At 46.0% G+C, this 20607-nt stretch overlaps 1 protein-coding gene across 1 annotated transcript in view; it reads left to right on the top strand.

Moving 5' to 3' along the window:
- Nucleotides 1–20607, top strand: part of CFAP47 (cilia and flagella associated protein 47) — a 2858849-nt gene that overhangs the window by 30296 nt on the left and 2807946 nt on the right. Inside the window, exons 2-3 of the mRNA XM_078657910.1 lie at nt 3109–3260; nt 4287–4402. Coding sequence (XP_078514036.1) covers nt 3109–3260; nt 4287–4402 — 268 coding nt within the window. The remainder of the gene's footprint in view (nt 1–3108; nt 3261–4286; nt 4403–20607) is intronic.

Genomic DNA, 20607 nt, shown 5'->3' with positions numbered 1-20607 from the left:
TACCCCCTCTGCACCCCGCTCTGTCCTAACACCTATCATCAGGTTCAAAGCTCGCTGTGCTTACCCCCCTGCCCACCGCTCCGTCCGAACACTGACAATCAGGTTCAAAGGTCGACGTGTTTACCCCCCTGCCCCCCGCTCTGTCCTAACACTGATCATCAGGTTCAAAGCTCGACCTGCTTACCCACCTGCCCCCGCTCTGTCCTAACACTTATCATCAGGTTCAAAGCTCGACCTGCTTACCCCTCTGCCCACGCTCTGTCCTAACACTGATCATCAGGTTCAAAGCTCGCCGTGCTTACCCCCCTGCCCCCGCTCTGTCCTAAAACTGATCATCAGGTTCAAAGTTTGACGTGCTTGCCCCCCTGCCCCCCGCTCTGTCCTAACACTTATCATCAGGTTCAAAGCTCGCCGTGCTTACCCCTTGCCCCCTGCTCTGTCCTAACACTCATCATCAGGTTTAAAGCTCGAGCTGCTTACCCACCTGCCCCCCGCTCTGTCCTAACACTGATCATCAGGTTCAAAGCTTGACCTGCTTACCCCCCTGCCCCCCGCTCTGTCCTAACACTGATCATCAGGTTCAAGGCTCGACGTGCTTACCCCCCTGCCTCCCACTCTGTCCTAACACTGATCATCAGGTTCAAAGCTCGACGTGCTTAGCCCCCTGCCCACTGCTCTGTCCTAACACTTATCATCAGGTTCAAAGCTCGCCATGCTTACCCCCCTGCCCCCGCTCTGTCCTAACACTCATCATCAGGTTCAAAGCTCGCTGTGCTTACCCCCTGCCCTCTGCTCTGTCCTAACACTTATCATCTGGTTCAAAACTCGCTATGCTAATCCCCCTCCCCCCCACACTGTCCTAACACTTATCATCAGGTTCAAAGCTCGCTTTGATTATCCCCCTGCCCCCGCACGGTTCTAACATTTATCATCAGGTTCAAAGCTCGCCGTGCTTACCCCCCTGCCCCCGCTCTGTCCTAACACTCATTATCAGGTTCAAAGCTCGCTGTGCTTACCCCCCTGCCCTCCGCTCTGTCCTAACACTTATCATCAGGTTCAAAACTCGCTATGCTTATCCCCCTGCCCCCCACACTGTCCTAACACTTATCATCAGATTCAAAGCTCGCTTTGATTATCCCCTCTGTCCTAACACTTATCATCAGGTTCAAAGCTGGCCGTGCTTACCCCCCTGCCTCACGCACTGTCCTAACACTTACCAGGTTCACAGCTCGCCATTATGCAGCAAAATATCCTTGGTGCAACAACATCAACTGATGCATGGCTAAACACTTATAAGGTCCCAAAAGCGTGACCTATTAGCTATGCCAATGCTTGTTGTTAAATGTAAGGGGATGGGATCCTTCTTTACTACTCCTTACCGTCACAGAGCTTGTTAGCTTACTTCTTCATAAACCAGCATCTGCACATCTTGGTATCATTGACAACATTGGTCTTATATGTGCTGCAAAGAAACACGCTATCGCAAAACAGTACAAGATTTTGCAATCTACTCTTGAAGAGCCTAAGTCTTTTCGAGATTTGTGTGAATTCATATAAACACTGTCTTGATTAACTCCACAGATCAGAAGATGACTAGTCTGGAAAATGATCCTATAAAACATCATGGGCTGTAGACTGGGATAGCCTCACTAGACGGGGTACTGCTCTAACAGACACTATTGATTAATGCACACTTGAATGCATGTGTTAAGGAACGTCAAACTGGGGGTAAATTGTTAGTGAGTGGAGTGAGTAGTGTTTCGTTTGTGAAAGAAAGAGTGCCAGTGCCAAAAGCTCTGCTCGGAAGCCGGCAGAGGGTACTATTGAAAGTCAGCACGCCGAATACCAAGATTGCTAGTCTTTAATCCACTACCAGACACTCCCTACCACATTTTCTCGCTCTTGTCCTGCTTTTCCCTTTGTGACGGTTATGCCGACTTTCTCCTCTCTGTCTTTCCTATCTGTGTTTTCCCTCTCTTGCACTCAGTAAATATCTGATGCTAGAAATAAGTGCCGGTCCCCAAAAATAAGTGCCGGTGGCCACTACTGGCAACCACCAGCAGAAATTAAGCACTGAGAAGGAGGAATGAAAGGACAGCTGTTTCTTCTATATATCTTGACAACAAACGTTTGCTTCCCTTTTGGTATTGTAATGCTATATTCACCAAGAGTATGCCAATGCTTTATAGGGCTTGTTCTTGGAGGTCACATGGTTTTCAAGAAAAACAACGTTCGAGCACCACCAAAATCCCATTTAAGATTCCCTGTGATATTCTACATGACACATGCTGCTCTTGTCCTAGGATTCTACCAGAAAAAGGAGGTACACGCTGAATGTCTGCTTGTTGAGATTTTAATTTCAGCCTAGTCCTAGTAAATGTAAATGTTGTAGTACTTGTATAGCGCCTGAATCACCCCACATGGGATCTCTCCGGCGCTTGTTAGCATACCGCTGTGGAACCCTTCCTGACTTTTTCCCTGTGAGGCGCCCACTCCTGGGCACCCCCAAGGTGCAGCCAGGCATCCTAGCACTGTTGGGGCTGTTGTGGAGATTAAGCAGGCTATTGCCCATAGTTGCAGAGTGGGACCCATGATTAGAATAGGCACCGAGGCAATGATTATCAGGCCCGAGGAAATTGAGCCCAAGACCCGCCGAGGTGGGAATTGAACCCTGGTCCCGGGCCAGACCTCTGCATCAGAGTCTGCCGCTCTAACCATTGAGCCACACAATGACTGAGATCTGACTTCTTTTCCTGTCCTTTATCCATCCTCGATATAAAAATCCAAATCGCGCTTTTGGCCCTGCAGTTGATTTTGTATGTGAATTTCTAAGTGTGCTATCCTGTATTTGCCCAATGAACAGATTCTATTTGGCACAAACAGATCCAGACAACCAAATCTGACGATCTTCTAGACCCACATCCCAAGACACAGAAGAGAGCTTGGTGAAATATATGATCTACTGCAGTCCTGCAGACATCAAGTTTCTTTCTTTCACACGATTAATGATTTATGAACTTGATTTATTTGTGAAATAATAAATAGTCGAGAAATGCTTTTCGAAATGAACAGTCAAGAAGTAAGATGTTTCTTGCGTTTTTCTTTCAGTTTACATTGATTGTTACCAATCCAGACAAACCGGTTGCACCTGGGCTTCAAGTGACAGCTACTGTGGAATATCAACCGAAAGCAAAGGAAGATGTTCGGGACAAACTTAGTATTTGTGTCGACGGGGAAATAATAATATTACCTGTGCTAGGGTATGTGATTTGTTCAACACTTTTTTCTCAATTTTTAACAGGTGTACTAAGAAGACTGAATCTAATTTCCTCTTTGGTCTAGTCAACAAAAGTAACCTTCCATTCTTGTTAGTGCTCATCATAGTGTTGTCAGTCAAGTTGTGCTTGCACATCACTTGGCTAATTTCCTGATAAGGCCTACATGAGCCTGAAAGTAGGTGAGCGACCCCCTGTTACCCATCTGGGGCACTCCAGCCTTGTTTAAACATCTTTTTAACACAGTATAAGGAAATTGAGCAAAAAAACAAGAGTATCTTCACACCAAGTTGTTTAGTGTAAGGACAGTGGTATGTTTTGTATTGCTTGTCCTAGTTTAACCTTCAATACCCCGCATAACCCAATCCTACTCCGCATATAGGAATTGAGTATCCCTTTTATTTAAAGGTTTTGGTCCTACCTATAATATTTATGCTGACTTTTCAAACAACTTTGTTGCCTCTAAAATGTGTTAGAACCAAACTTGCCTACATAAAAAGCATGACCACTAGTAATAGAAGATGAGCCACTAATTACCAAAATGGGCATACAAATTGACTGAGAGCTGTTAGAGGTCTGGCATGACATTTGTACGTTTGTACCCTGTATATCCGCGACTAATAGTCACTGTGACCCGCAATACCCCATAGAACAGAAAAGGAAATCTTAAAGTATCTTACTGTTCATGGAAGATTGATCTCTGTAACATGACAAATCAGGCAGTCACTTGGATTTTTGGGAATCGGGGCGGTTGCTTCTTCAGTTTACATATTTTAACATACTAGAAAGATGTACTTGTCTGTCTAGCATTATCGTAGTTTTATGCAAAAGTGTTTTTTTCTTTTTTTAAATTGAGGTTTAGTAGTTTGACAAAATATAGACATTGTTTTCCCGCATTGCTTAAAAATTATGTTTCTCGGGCAGGCTGTTCAGTTGTAAAACCTTAAAAAAAAGTCAAAGATACTTAAATTGTGCTTTTAAATACACTGTCTAATGCATCTTTTCCCGTAGCTTTACTCCATCGTGTATTCTGGAAATGGAGACAGAGGTCAATTTCGGTACATTAATTGCAAACAACAAAGTGATCACCAAAGAGATTAGCATCACGAATCATGGATCTTTCCCAGGTAAGGGGCCTATTTCAACTAAGTGCTTCAACGTTTTGTTGAATGGTTGTTCTATGGAAAACGTCAGCGTGTGGACATTGCCAGGCCTGGACGCACTCCTAATGTTGCTGAATAGTCTGCTATCGTCAGGTCCCCATATGAGGTTTTGGACTTCTATGCAAGTGCAAACGCAGGGCTTTAAATGGGATGGAAAAACTGGGGGAGGATGGGGTATCTCTCAAAGGGGCCGTTGTAATTAAGGGTGTGGTTTAAAACACCTAAGCTAAAATTCTGTGCTTAGAATAGTGTGCCCCCCCCCCCCGACTGGGATTTTGCTGCAATTGTCTTTGCATCCAGATATGTAATATAATTAACATTCCACCTACAACAAGCTTCCATTGGTGCATCAGGTGCAGTGACACCCGGGTCCAGCGGCCGGAGGGGCCCTTTTGAACCTTTGTTGTATTATTGGTGTGTTTTATAATTCAAGCAGCAGCCGGTGGGGAGGGGGGAATGTCCTTCCTTGTACTTGGGCAGAACCCAGGCCACACTGAGCTACTGAATATAAACATGTTAGTGGCTCAAAATCGCGAGGTACTGTTTTTCATTTGTTGTAGAGACTCAAGAAGAACTAAAAAAGTCATACATATGCCCAATACTAAAGAAAACAAAACTGGACCCAATGAACCCCAACAACTACCAACCAATTGCAAATGGACCTTTTCTGGACAAAGTGATAGAAAGAGCAGCATTTGCCCAGATGTCACAATTCATTGATGATAATGCCATACTTTCAGACTTTCAAACGGGATTCCGTCCAGGAAAAGGCACAGACTCTGTCCTCGTTGCCATCTGGGATGACCTTAAGAACACAGTTGACCAGAATGAGGTTGCTGCTCTACTTCTCTTGGACCTCTCAACTGCCTTTGACATGGTTGACCATGTCACTCTGATACAAAGGGGGTCATTAGTTTGGCGGGCGGACTTTGTCCCCCCGCCATACCACCAGGAAATGGGACCGCCCGCTGAGGGTGCGGCAGTCCCTCACTCCCAATTAGGATGCGCCCACCACACTGGCGGGCGCATGGCGCATTTGTGACATTGCGGCGGGCCGCCCGCCGCAATGCCACAAAGGCAGGTTGTGCTTTTCAACCGCGCGGTGCCTGCCACGTTGTATATTGAAATGAAGGGGGGGTACCATAGGTCCCCCCCCATGTGCACCCCCTACCCCCAGAGTCCCTGGGGGCCCGCAACAGCCCCCTGCATGCAAACACCGCATGCCCGCCCATATGGTAATATGGCTGGCGGTATCTAACAACCACCGCCACCATTTTGAACCCTTTTTCGCCCAGTCGACTTGTCGACCGGGCAGAAAAGCGGTGGATGGTCTTTCTGTCCGCCGCGGACACCCCAGCCATAGTAATATGGCGGGGGGGTCTTTGCTGCAAGGATTGGCGCGGATCGCCCCGCCGGGCCGGCGGTGACTACCGACGGCCCGGCGGGGCGATCTGCCCGCCATCCTAATGGGGTCCAAAGACTCTACATAGCTGACATTGAGGGGACTGCTCTAGACTGGAACACATCCTACCTTCACAACAGAACTGTCATCCATTCCCCCTTTCTTGTCCAAACTGTACTTCACAAAAGTAAGGGTCCCTCAAGGCTGTATCATCTCCCCCATGCTTTACAACATCTACATGAAGTCATTACTGGCACTGATCAATCAGTTTCAACTCACGTGCTATAACTATGCAGATGACACACAAATACTCCTTCAGCTGGAATGCCCCAAAGACATTAGAAACTCACCAATTTTCAGCTGTCTCTGAGCCGTGGATCAATGGATGACATGGATCCATCTCAAATTGTATTGTTCCAAAACGGAAATACTCATGTGTGGCGATTGGAAAAATTATGACCCACTCACCGCCTGGCCTGATGATCTGAGAACACCGCCTAAAGTATAAAAGGAAGTAAGAAACCTCAGAAAGATCATGGACTCCAAGCTATCAATGAATGCTCAATTGGACAAAATAGCAAGATCAAGCTTTGTTACTATAAAAAGTCTGCAATGCATCTTCCCCCATCTGAGATTTCCACACATCTCTCTTGTTCTGTCTAAACTCGATTATGCCAATAGCCTCTCCCACGGATCACCTTTCAGAACTATGAACAGACTACAATGGATTCAGAACTCTGCTGCCAGACTACTCTTACATATGAAGCCAGAAGCCCACATCTCCCCTGCCTTGAAAGCCCTACATTGGTTACTGGGTGCCAGAAGATCCACATTCAAGCTGCTTTGTATCACTCACAAAGCAATACATGGAATAGGACCGCTCTTCTGTAATAAAATCATAAAATACATTCAACAGAGGAACCTCCACTCTAGAGTGGCACCTCGCATCAAAATCCCACCAGACAAAAAAAACATGGGTGCCATATCCTTCTCTGTTCAAGCAGCCACACTATAGAACTCTTTACCCCAAACATAAGATCCACAGGTAACCACCTTATCTTCAGAAGACTACTGAAGAGTTGGCTCTCTCCCACATAACCACCATACTTAAACATAAATATACAGCATATCCCCCTTTGTATGAGCATTTATTTGAACTATAGCTAAGTACTTGCTTTGTATAAACATGTATAATAATAATTTATTTAGAAATATAGATATGTGTTAGTTCTTCTTAATGGCGCTTATACTTTTTGCACCTTGTCCTCCTTCCATGTCCATCATTACCACGTGGGTGTGTAAATAAAAATGTCTGCCTCAGACGCGCATTTTACCATCGATAAAGGCAAAACGCCGAAACGCGTCTGGTCGCTGTGGGTTCCTGAAATAAAACTATGAACCCGCTCCTGTGAGTGCTTTCTCTTTTCTTGGAAATACGAGGCAAGGCTGAGCTTGAATTTACGGCGGGTGGCACCGCCCGCGAAAGCACCCGTCCCGTGAGTGCGTGAAGTAGGTGCAAAAACAAAGTAGCTTTAATATATATATATATGTATACACACACATACACACCATGTACACCATGTACTTATATATCTATATATTTATTACATTGCTTCTAATTCTGAATAACCGATCCACTACTCTATATCTCACCCTATATCTCTCACAATATATCCTCTACCTAATTCTCTGACTCATCTCAACCCTCATTCTACTACTCTCTCCAATGCACTACCTTATTTCTAACCCTATACCTCTATCAATACATCCTCTACCTCCCCTGTCTCATTCACCCCAAAACCCATATCACTACTATGCCCCCCAAAATAACCCTTTATAGGCTCTTCCCTCTTCAAACTTTCCTTGTATCATCTCATACCTCTTTTACTATTCAGACCTCTCAAACAAGCCTTTCTAAACCCTCCCCTCTCACTCTTCCTACTCCACCTCCCCTTTACTCACCCCAAACACCCTCCTACTGCTATGAACTCCAAAACAAAGAAAATAAATACTAGACCCGTCCCTCTTCTATCCCTCCACTATTCCCTTTCAATCCAAATAACAGACTAACATGTCCACCACTCAAATTACTTCATATTTCCCTAGGCTAACTCACCACTAATCCTCTTTGAGTTCCGTAGTAGCAGGCATACTTGCTGAAAAGTGCTTCAACACCTCATCAGAGGTAGCAAGCACTATATAAATGCAAACCTTTTCCTCTTCTATCCCTCCACTATCCGTCTTAATCGAAATAACAGACTAATATGTCCACCGCTCAAATTTCTTCCATATTTCACTGTACTAATTCACCACTAATCCTTTATGGGTTCCAGAGCGGTCTGATACCCAATTCGTGTCAAGTTTGCGCTATATAAAACTCTGTAAAAAATAAATAAAAATAAAAATAAATATATATTTTTAAAAAAGAGTAGCGCGCTACCGCCGCAAAAGCGATTTGACGCCTTGCCCAGGGTACTAGGCGCATGTTAAAAACGGGGCTTCCCGGTAGGCTAGGGTACATGCCAGAGCCAGGCAGAAACCCCCGATCTAATCAGGGTGAGAGAGCTACAACCCGAGGATAACCCTGGCTCACCCCCTTGGTAGCTTGGCACGAGCAGTCAGTTTTATCCCAGAGGCAATGTTTAAAGCTTTTGCACAACACACATTCCCAGCGGCGACACACTAGGCACACTACAAAAGAGCCTCCACACAAGGTTATATAAAAATAGCCTTTGTATTATGAAAACACATTAGAATCACAATCACAGATATATACATTGTGCCACTGGCGCCAAGTAGCGATTTACAGGAGACTATTTACGAGGCAGCGCCAATCGTGCCGCTGCCAAAACCATTGCAAAAGTACAAGTAATCTGTATAACACACCCAGTACCTACTGGCAAGATCATAAACTTAACATCATATTCTTATGAGGCATAAACACATTAGATTAGGCATACACTTAGAACACCATACCCTGACGTTAGGCCTCCTTATGTAAATGTAAATGTAGTTGAGCTTATATAGCGCACAGCTACCCGCAGTGGGTTTCCCGGCGCTTGCTTAGGGAACCCTTCCTGGTATTCCCCTGTGAGATAGCAGGGTATCCACCAGGTGAAAGTCAGGCATCCCGCCGCGAGGGGCCGTTGTGGAGATTAAGCAAGCTATTGCCCAGAGTCGCAGAGTGTGAACCCGTGAGTCGAGGAGGCACCGGGGCGAGAATTATCGAGTCCGTGGAATTTTTAGCCCAAGACCCTGCCGAGGCGGGGAATTGAACCCTGGTCCAGGACCGATCTCAGCTTCCGGGTCTGCTGCCTCTAACCCCTGAGCCACACTTCTCCACTCTTCTTATAGCATAAATGCAACATCATTAGGGTAAAAAGACATTATGCATAACCATATTAGGATGGGCATAAATCCTGTTAGCATTAGGCATAAACACATATTATGTATTCTCATTAGGCCTCAGACACCTCAGACCAGGCACCTCATACATAAAACCCGCAGTGTAAGCATTAGGGGAAAACATAAGGCATAAATATATTATGCATCCATCAGGGCATCATCACTGGTCTAAAAGTATAACTTTAGGCCCAGACCATTATCATCTCATTAGGCAGAACGCAAATTAGGCATAATATTAGCAAGGCAAAACCTGAGGGAAAGACTGCTCACAGTTTAATTGCCATCCACGGTGTAGATTAGCCTGTGGGGCCCCTGCGCCTGGGGAGCCCCTGCTCTGGGGCTCTAATAACAATATTCTGCCCAACGTTGCAACTGCCCACTGTCGAGTGGGGCAATTGTGTGAAGCAAAGTCATCGGTGGTCCGTTGGAGCCCTCCCTCTTTGGGGATTTAAAGTAAAAATATACCCCACATTGCAGCTGTTGCAACTGCGGTACAGCTGTGAAGTACACAGGCCAGTCCGAGGTAAGTTGGAGTCCCCCTTTGGGACCCTAGAAATGGTTATGCCCAAAGGACAAACGCTGCAGCGGCGCCGCTGTGCAGACCAGAAAGCACTGCCCTCATTGGAGCACCCTCCGGGACTCTGAATTTACAGGTGCCCCCAGAGCGTTGGAGCAGCCCGCTTCCCCGCGTGACCGCTCGAGAACAATAGGCACCGGCGAAGTCCCACCCACCAGGGACTCCCTCAGGGTCTCCGCTTCTCTGGGCGTCGGCTCCTGCTCCCCCAGGCCAGTCCCCACTCACCGGCACTCTCCTCGCACTGCTCTGGGGGCTTTCATCTTTGGGGCCAGACCACGGGGCTCTCCCACGCTCACGGGAGCCTCGCACCACAACAAGCCGCCTCCAGGCCTCTCCTCACTTTGCGGCTGCCTCCTCCCAGTGACTGGCAGGGCTTTCCTTTCCGTCTGGGACCCCCGCCCACAGCGAGGGGCGACCTTCCCTGACTTCCTGGTCATTGCGCGATCGCGGCGACCGGGTGCTGGGCTGCAGCGGTGATTTCTTTTCTTGGGGTGAGGAGGGGTAGGCTCCCTCCATATTTTAAGTATAGAGCGGGGTGGGCACCCACTTCTTGGTGCTTTTGGCGGCTCGGGCCGCAGCGGTGATTCGCGGGGTGGGCACCCGCTTTCAAATAAAAACAATTGCGGCATAAATCGGGTGGGCACCCGCTCTTCCTGGTGCAACGCGAGGTGGGCACCCGCTTTAGTTTAAATAAGCAAAAGTGTCCATAAATGTGGGGTGGGCACCCACTGGTCTCAGGAGCGCAGGGGGGAATCTCAGACGCCGGGGTTCCCTCCCAGCATGGCGGCAGCACAGCGCTGCAGGATCCACGCACGTTCTTGTCCTGGGTAAAATATGGCGCTCACAAGGCACTAGGGAAGCAAGCAGGGTTGGGCAAAGATCAGCAGCTTACAGGGCAGCTCTTCCCCAGCAGAGTAGCAATCCCTTGGGACAGTCAAATGCAGTGAGGACGGCAATCCTGAAGTGCAGCAGCCCTGGCTCCAGCGCAGCTCCTTCAGTTGAAGGTAGAGGGGCCAAGTTGGGCACAGGGGCCAGCATGCGGGGTCCCACGGCGGTTCTTCCTGGCACGGTATCCCCTCCACGTCAGCACAAGCACAACACACCACATGGGCTCACAGCCCCTATATTTATACACCTTGCTGCCCTGCGTCTGGAAGGGGGTAGAAGCTTTTGGAAGGGTCTGGGGTAGGGGTTTCAGGAAGGGTCTTGGAAGTTCCAGTCCCAACTGGCACTGGGAGGGATGTTAGTAGGGGGCGGAGCTAGCCTTGTACTGGGCAGGCACTGACCTAGTCCGGGACAGGGGATTCCTCCGCCCACTACTCCAGTTGCAGACCTCCCACTCAGCCTGACTCTGCCTCCCTGGAGCCCCGGTCACTTCTAGAAACAGACATGCAGGCAGGCACACAGCACACAGAAATGCCAACTTCTAAAAGTGAACAAATATAAAGTGCCAACAAGGGATTTCATTTGAAAATCTTTGAGGTGGTCTTCGTATGGCTGGTTGAATGATTCTAACCAACAATCAAGTGAATTAAATCGCAAATACAGTTCATATATATGTAAACGTTACATAAAGAAAAACAGCACAAAATGGGAATTTCTTATCAAAATGTATAGGTGTATTGAATGGGGTGTATACATACAATTGTCATTGAAATAGATGCAGGATAAAAACATAAGCAAGGTAGAGATAAATCAAGCCTTTATCTCATGAATCAATAACCAGTTCCTATTAAATCAAATTTTGACATATGTCATACTTAAACAAATAGTCAAAACAATCAAACAATTCTAAAGGAAACTGGCAATTTATAATAAATAAAACTAATTTCGTAGCGCGCCCTGCATCCCATTTTGCGATGCAGGGTGCGCTACGAAATTCGTTTTACTTATTAAATCGTTTACTTACCTCCAGTTAGCCATATTCCGGTGTTTAGCACCCCCACCCTGCCCCTCCCCTGCCCCGCCTCTCTGCCCCACGAAACTCCCTCCACGGGCCGCGGCTGCTGTAGGCTGGCTGGTCTGGCGTCCGTCTTATTGCAGCCGCACCGAGTACTTCACAGGTCTTTAAAAGACCATTTACTTGTTAACGAGGCTTTGTGTTTGTTCACTCCTTCTTATAGCCCCTGCTAATCCACTCTGCCTATTGCTGGAAGAATTGAATTAGCCCCCCCCCCCGAAATTGTTATTAGCCCTCCACTCCCCGAAATTTGGCTCTAGTTGCACCTCTGCCAAGTGGGTAATAGTGATCTCCCAGACAGTAGATCACTTCCTCACCAATGTGACTTTGACTGCACGATGATTCCGGGGGCTTTCAGGAGCTGTGATCCTGCTGGGGGGAGGAGGGGGACAAGTCAGATGCATTCCTGCATGTAAACATGTTGCAGCTGAAAGCAGTCGTCTTAGCATTGATGGCGCTCCTCTATTCCTGAGGCCACTCATGCAACACAGAAGTCTTCGTTATCAGGATCCCTCAGATTTGCAAGCTGGTGATGGCTTTCAGAGCATGAAATTAATGACCGCCCATGTGCCTGCTAGTATATATGAGAACTTACGTGCTCAGTGGATGATTGCTGTGTTTTTTTTTGCCTCGCATGGGTAAGTCAGGTTTTTGGTGAAAGCTTGGAAAACCTACCTCATGATCACATCAAGCCAGGGAAGTCCTACTCCAAAGTCAAAAAAGATTGTCAACAGGCATCCGATGGACTTTATGCACTTGTTACTCTTGTCATGCATTCTTTAGTCCCTTAGGACTGAACCTGGTTGTCTTTAGGCTTACACAAACCTTTTGAAAGGGTGGCCTCCTGCCACCTACAGACTGTATTTGTGAAAGACTGCTGTTTGGATGGGAATGTTTCATATATGGTAAATGGCCATGTGCTCCTGAGTCCCGGACTGGATGTGAAACTGGTACTATGACTTTTGGTTTGGACCTTGCGTCAAGGCAGTCTAGTGTGGGTACAGCAGCGTAGGCCTATCGCTGGTAATGCAAGGTCCAGAACCTGTTCGGTGACCATGATTTGTACACAATGTGCCCTCACAGTGGGCATGAGACTTCTGTCCATACCTGAAGTGAAACACGTAAAGTAGTGTAGCAGCATATCATGTTTTGTGAATCTATAGAGTGACCGTATCATTTTCTCTGTCAAAAGGAGTGCGATCTATCAACCCCTCTCATTTGAAGTTCTGCTGTTATGTGAATCCCCAGAACCTTACACTAGCATGTCAAGTGCATGTGTGGGAAGTAAATGTGTAGCACAGGTATTGTAGTAGGACTTTGTGCGTGGTATGATGTGAGAACTGGAGTCAGAGGGATCCACTTTGGATGCCCCTAGGTTTGCATCGCACGAGATGGAGGACAGAATCCCCAGGAAGTAGAAGTGTATTATTACCTTTGATCCTTTAGTTGGGATGTGGTGACCGAGACACTAGAGTGACCAGGATTGAGACAACGTTCCCCTTAGAAACTGAATGTGGACTTTTATTAGGAAAGGGCTGATGATTATATCTTCCTGAGCACTCAAATTTGGTAATTGGTAGGGGTGAGGGTGGGGCTGCAGTTTCTCTTAAAACTGGGGAAGTTTCCTTGCCAAGACCTGCCCCCTTGTCTGCCTCGGTTTGTAGCTTAGGGTTTGCTGATGTCAGACCGGTGCAGATATCTCATTTCAATGTGCCCATGTTTTGAAGAAGTCTACTTGGAGTAAGCCCTGTTGCTACCAGCTGTGAAAGCATTTGCATAAAGGTAGAGTCTGTGGAACAGCCAGAAAATTGCACTGGAACAGGAACCAACCCCAACTGGTGGTGAAGCCTTAGACACTGAATCCACTGTGTTTCAGTTCCAAGCTCTTCATGACCAAAGAAGGGAGTGCTGTTCAAAGTACTCCAAGGACTACTGTTTGACAGAGGCAGAAGTATACATGATAACTTGTCTGCCGGAGGTGAGGAGGCATCACTTGAAGCCTGCACTTTCTGCTGGAGGGTCTGCATAAGGTACAAAGGAGTCTGCCTGTCTGTTGAGAGAGGAAAGGAGTGTGGCTGGCCAAGCAGGAGAGACTGTCCAGGTGGAGAAGCCCAGCTGGTTCCCAGTTTTGCGAGTACCCAAAGAAAGTGGACTACCTAGAAGAGCCAACCAAGGAAGAAGAAGAAGAGAAGAATAATACTTTATTTGATTTGTTAAAATCATAAAAGGGTGGAACTTACCACCATATGATACACGTCAACATCTTTGAATCAGCATAAAACAACATAAAACAGCATCTTTAAATCAGCAAAGAACAACATAAAACAACACTAGCCCCCATGTCCTGAGCGACTTTGCACAAATATACATAATAAGTAAAAACAGGGAGAGAGTTTTTAAATGTTCAAAATTAAAAAGAAACAGGGGTCGGACTATTGTAAGGCAGTCGCCCTCTCATTGAGGTATAGGGGCCTGCAAATGACTCTTATAACAGGGGGTGCTGCACCCATAGGGGCTTATATGTAATTAGATGTAACTGTCCCCTATTGTCTCAAATAAAATGCTTGCAATGTATAAAAATAACAGAGAAGGGGAGGGGGAGAAGGGTGGCTGCAAGGAGAATAAAGGAGGATCTGTGTCCAGCTACAGGGAGTCCATAAGTCCCAGTTCCACTTTTGCTGCCGTCTTTTTTTTAATCTCTTGAGCAGCAAATGCCAGGATTTTTATGGTTTTACAGGAAAGTTGTATTGAGAACCCGCTGAGGCATTTTATCACAGCTGCCCTGCAGGTCCCGACTTGTATTTCTCTTAAGAATGGCTTCAGGAGGATCTTTCTTAGTTTTTGTAAGGCCGGGCAAATACATATTAGATGCAGTAACAACTCTGCTCCAATATTACAGAGGCGACAATCCAAAGTTGACCAGGTCCGTAGCCATATAGGGTTAAGGTCTTTGCTCGGGAACCACCCTAACCTCAGTAGACTTATTTTCCTCTTGTAGTGGTCCCTGAAACATTCTTATAAATAGGATTGTTGTTTCAGTTGGTTGTATGTTGGCATCACGATCCAAGCTTGAGTTTTGCCAGCCACTAATCCTTTGTCTATTTGCAGCGATGTTTGTTTGTCGACTTTGTTGGTGATTCGTTTAAAAGCAGTATATGTCATTGGTGAATGCCAAGCTTCTTCCAGATTTAGCTATTGAAGCGCTTGCCTAAGGGACTTGCACGTGGAATTGGTCTGCCTAGCCTGTTTTTCGACCTCTTCCCAACAGAGATGGGCAAGCGTGCTCTTTTCAGCGTCCCTCATGCGCCAGTAATATTTGGCCAAGACCCCTTGTCTAGCTGGGATCTGATTTGTTAATCCATATTCCAGGCGTATTTGTGCTTGGGAAATATGTCGTGGAATTGAGAAAAGTTTTTGAAACAATCTTGATTGGGCAAGGTTTAGCAATGTAGAATCCTTGGTGGCCATCATTTTCGAGCCATATGTGATTGAAGGCAAACATTTTGCTGCTATGACCTTTAGCAAATGACCAGTTGAGCTTCCGCTCAGTTTTTTTTGTATGGTTTTGAAATCAAATTGAAGTTGTTTTGCTTTTGAGTTCCCATGGTCTAAATGATGTTTGTACTTGAATTGGCGGTCTAGTAGGATGCCCAAATATTTGTATTCATCCACCTGGGTTAAGATACAAGAATGTATCCTCCAAACAAATTTTGGTCGTTTTTTACAAGAGCTGGAGAAGCATAGGACATTATATTTTTTAAGGTTTATTATTAATTGTGCATTAGAGATGTACAGCGCAAGTTGAGAGATTAGCCGTTGTAGACCAAGTGGAGTTTGTGAAAGAAGCACAATATCATGCGCGTATTGCAGACTCGCTATGGGTGTTTGTCCTAGTTTCGGTGGATCGCCCTGGACTGTGCATAGTTCGAGCTCTAGGTCGGCGGTGTAGATGTTAAATAGGCTGGGAGCCAACACACATCCTTGCTTTTGCCCGTTAAATGTTGGAAATTTCTTTGTTAGGCACCGACGTCCCCTTTTTTTATTTGGACCCAAGTATGGGAATATAAATTGATGATTGCTCCCAATAATTTGGGAGGGACGCCCCAGGCTTTCATTTTTGCCCATAATTTAGGTCTTGGCACTTTATCAAAGGCAGCTTTGAGGTCTAGAAAGCATGTGTATAGAATGTTAGAGTTGTCGATTGCTTTCTTAGCTAGGAGAGTTAGTGCTGATAAGTTTGTTAGGGCGCCCATGCCGGCCCGGAATCCTGTTTGCGTCATTGGGATCAAGTTTTTACTTCTGACACAAATCTCCAGATCTACCAATAAGTTAGATGTGTGGATCTTGGCCTTAACGTCTATTAGGGCTATTAACCTGTAGTTGTTAGGGTTTGAGCGAGTCCCCGATTTGTGAATCGGTTGTATAATGCTGCCCCTCCAGGAGTCAGGAATATTCCCGGTGCTTAAGCTGTTACTGAACATGGGGGATAAGAGGCTGGACCAAAATGTAGGATCTTGCCTAAATAGAGCGTTGGGTAGGCCATTTGGTCCGGGGGCCCCATCCGCTCTCAGGTGATTTATAGTCCTCAGAACCTGCTTTGGAACAATCTGCGCTGTTTCTCCTGTATGCTCGAGAATGGAACACTTACAGCTTTCTTTAATTTGAAATGACTGTGTTGGGTCCGGGACTGGAGCTACCACCCGTACCAGACTGTGGGTGCGAGATGAATCTTTTTGCAAGCTGGGATTCCAGGCTTCTGGCGTTGTTCTCGAACTGGGGGTCAAATTGAGCTCTATTGGGTTCGCAGTTGTGTTATCTATGCGCGTGTCCAATGTGGAATTATATATTCAATCGATGTGTGCGCTCCATATTTGATCTGTCATGTCCGAGTTAAACTGCCGCTGTTTGTCATTAAGCATGAGGTTTATTTTAGCCCAGAACTGTTTGGAGTGCCGCTGCTTGCTGGCATGGAGTATGGTGGACTCCAGGTATTCCTTATACTTTTTCTTGGCCGCCTTGGTTTCACGTTTTAGCTCCTTTTTAAAATTTCTTATCGATTTGAGAGTTTGTTGTGATAATTGGGTGTCCTTTTTTCAAAAAGACCTTAGGTATCTATTCAGCCGCTTTTTTATTGAGCGCATTTATGACGTATACCACTTCTCTCCTCCGTTTCTTGTTGTATTGTGTCCTCTGCATTTGTTTAGGTGTTTCTTGTTGATGTTAACTACGAAGGACTCCCAGGCCTTCACTGGGTCTTGAGCTTCTGCTGATGGTGAGAGCAATAACCGACATGTCTCCATTAAATTAGAAATGTTGTCTTCGTTCCAGTTTAATCTCTGTAAGTTAAAGAGTTGAGTGTTCAATGTTAGAGGGTGCGCCTGCACCGACCCTTTTAGGTTAATCGATAATGTGAAGACCTGTGGATAGTGGTTGCTTTCAACCCGTTCCAGGATATGGAAATCGTTAATATAAGAAAATAGATCAGGGTCTACTAATGTGTAATCTATTGTAGAACCTGTATTCCTAGTGACCCTCGTTAGGGCTACTGGTCTGTCCAACGGGCCCCTTCCATTTAGCGTGTGCAGAAAGAGGGCTTCCAATTCTGCTGCACATTTCTTCCCCATTGCATCTTGTCTACTTTGATTGCCCTGTCGTGGCTGTATGAAGGTCGCTAGATTTCCCTTGTGTCCTTGGATTAGATTCATATTGAAGTCACCCGTTATTATCATGTTGTCACTTGGGTAGGTGGTTTTCAGCGTATTGATTGCAGCTATTAGTTGCTTCATTCTTTTCCCTTTGTATTTTACCCCTGGGTGCAGGTATACATTTAGAATTAATAAATCCATGGTAGGAGAGAATTCGATTTTAATGCATTGTATACATGTTGAGTCTAGATCGATACTGGCATCTCTCCAAGGGAAATCAGTAGATATAAAAATTGATAGCCCTCCTTTTGCCCTACCATGCCGGGCCTCCTTTTGTGCTGGTATGAAGTGTTCTTTGTATCCCACAAGTGGCGAGTTATTTGTCTGCCAGGTTTCCTGAAGCAGAAGTATGTTAAATTGGGTGATGAACTCTAGGAAATCATCTTCCTCCAGCTTTGTACTTAATCCACTGATGTTCCAAGAACAGATCTTGCAACCCTGCTCTTTTCCTGCAGTTTGTCTTCGGTTAGTTCATGCTACGCTCCTCTGTTTTAGAACCAGGGGAGCTTGTCTGTGCCTCTCAAGTGTGACTTCTTCATGGCGAGCAATTGTGATTGTAATTTGCCTAGGTAGATGACCTTCTTCTGCCATGGTGCTTCTTTGGTCTGGGCCTTTCGCACTTTTTAGAAGACTCCGTTTCGGACTTTGTTTCTGGAGCGGACTAGGATATCGTGCAGGCTCCACCTTTATTAACTCTTTACCCCATAGGGAGAATTCCACTCTATACTGCAGAATTTGTTCTGTGAAGCTGTTTTCGGTCCATGTTATAATCGTAGATTCTGGGCCTGGTTGGTGAGGATTTGGTTTGAATTCAATTGATTCCAAGTCACCTGATTTTATATGACGCAGGCCTGGTAATTCTTCTAAGAGTTTTAAAATGGACCTTCTATTCAAGATGTCATGTGGCCCTCTCGAGCTGTATCGCAGAATTAGTTAAACTTTTTGCTAGGTACGAATCGTATTGGGTCTATGTATCTTTTGTTCCCTCCGTTACTTGGAGTGGCTGTGTCTGCCCCGCTAACATCCGGGTCAAGTGGGGCAGAGTTGAGTTGATGTTGGGAACAATTTCTCTCAAGACTGGTGGTGTTCGCAGCTGGTGGAACTTGTGTTGCTCCCGTTGGGCTTCGTATGTTTGCCTGAATCGTCTTGCTGCTGTTGAAGGTAGCTTGTGTGGTAGAGAAATTAATGTTTGCTTTATTGGCATGCACAGTGTCTGTGTGTTTTGGTATTCCTGGGCTCGATGGTTTGAGTTCTTCTTTCCCTACCAGGATGTTAAATATACTGAAAACTTCCCTTGCTTGGTGAGTTGGGCTAGTTCGTTCGGTTGGGCCGACTGGAGTAGTGGGCTCCTTTATTAAGGAGTTATCAGTTGGAATTGACCCAAGCGCCGGCTTTGTTTTATTTTGAGAGATGTCTCCCTCAGTCCGCATCTTATCGTTGATATCATTAGAATCAAAGTTGTTTTTTTGAGGATGTGTTTCCGGCGGCCCTCGGATGTTTGGTTTGGTTTTTCTTGCTTTTCACAAGCGCTTCCTTTCTCTCTTTGTAAGGGAGGTTGCCAGCTTTATTTGTTTAGGGCTTGTTTGGCCTTTTGTTTGCGGATCCTGGTTATATGGTGCATCCTCTCCCGTGTCAAACTGAGCTTGTTCGTCTAAGATTGCTGACGTCTTGATGTCATCTGGAGTGGAAGAGCTTAGCTGCTCTAGCACTTCTAGGCTCTCTTTATTGCTCCTTCCACCGTTTACCCTGCCACTTCCCTCCTGGCTGTCGTGTTCAACTCTTTCCTGGCTAGTGGTTGTGCTGATCTCTTTAGGTAATTCCTTAACAACCCCCAATATCTGTGACATCAACGTAGGTACAGTTGCCAGTTTGTCAATTATTTGGGGGCAATGGCAAGTGTGGAAATAGTGTCCTTGTCGAGTTGCACCTTTTTTATCATGGTGTTGAGGTCCTGTAAATTTGCTTCTATCCCCTGGACGTGGATAGCCAAGATGTTAAGCAGATCGACTTGTGTGTCTAGTTTGTCTGCATGGTAGGACATTGCTCTGCCTATGGTTTCCATGGTGTTTAATAGTTGCGGCCATATAGTGGCCGTTGGAGTACTTTTCGGTGTTTCCCCCTGTATTTCGGTTAGAAGGGGTGAGTATTCAAGATGCTCGGGGTGTTCTGTGTAGGTGTTGTACTCATGCAGTTGTTCGCTCCTCTGAGGTGTCGTATTTTGAGTGCCCTCTTCCTTTCCTGAACTTAGCTCATTCATTTCTAATGGTTGGCGCCTGCTTTGTTTGAGGTCTACTGTTCCATTTACTTCTTTTGACTTTGAAGTTTTGATGTCATCGATTTCTAACCCTAAAAGGAGAGTACTATGGTTTTCCGCCATATTGTCTTGTTCCGATGAAAGTTGGCCTCTCATTAGACTGGGAAAATGAACCATTGTAAATGAGCTCGGTTCTTGGAAGAGGTTTTGGTTGTGCAGAATGCTTCCTTCTGCTTCATTATTTGTCATTTTCTGGGCTGTCCAATGGCTATGCTGTGAGAGAACAAGATCACTGCTTGTGTCGGGATCCCGGTGGACGAGGGCACAAGCCATTTCGGGATGAATTGCTTGTTGAGCCTGGGAAGGTAGTTGGGCTAAGGGAGAGTCTAATCCTTTGACTAGTTGTGACCTGCTTTGGTCGTCTGACCCAGGAAGTCCGGAGACCACACCCACTGGGTTCCCTGTTGTTTTTATTTTGAGGGCACTACTAGGCTCGCTTTTGCTCCTTAATTTGTTCCATGAGGGTGTTGATTTGTCGCTGTTATACATGGCATCCGTAGAGACCTTATGTTTTTCAACAATGGCGTTAGACCTGTCGTTATTTTCAGTGTCCTCCTTGCTGCTCCCTGTGGAAAGTCTATGGCATACTTTAAGAAAGTCGGAAATTAGCACCCGTTTGCTCGCTTTAAAGTCTGGGTCTGGCGCATTGTGGGTCAGGGAGGCTATTGCATCATCGTCTGTTCCTCCCTTGTTAGTATTTGCTGGTCTGCTTTCTGTGTTGTCCCTGTAAGAATCTTTTGCAACAATGGGAGATGGGGCGGGGCTCCGTGACCCTTGTTTTAAACCGTCATAGGACGCTGAAGGAT

The sequence above is a fragment of the Lissotriton helveticus genome, chromosome 8, assembly GCF_964261635.1.
Source record: "Lissotriton helveticus chromosome 8, aLisHel1.1, whole genome shotgun sequence".
Taxonomy (NCBI): Eukaryota; Metazoa; Chordata; class Amphibia; order Caudata; family Salamandridae; genus Lissotriton; species Lissotriton helveticus.
Note: the sequence above shows the minus strand (reverse complement) of the source record. Positions and strands in the feature narration are given on the sequence as shown.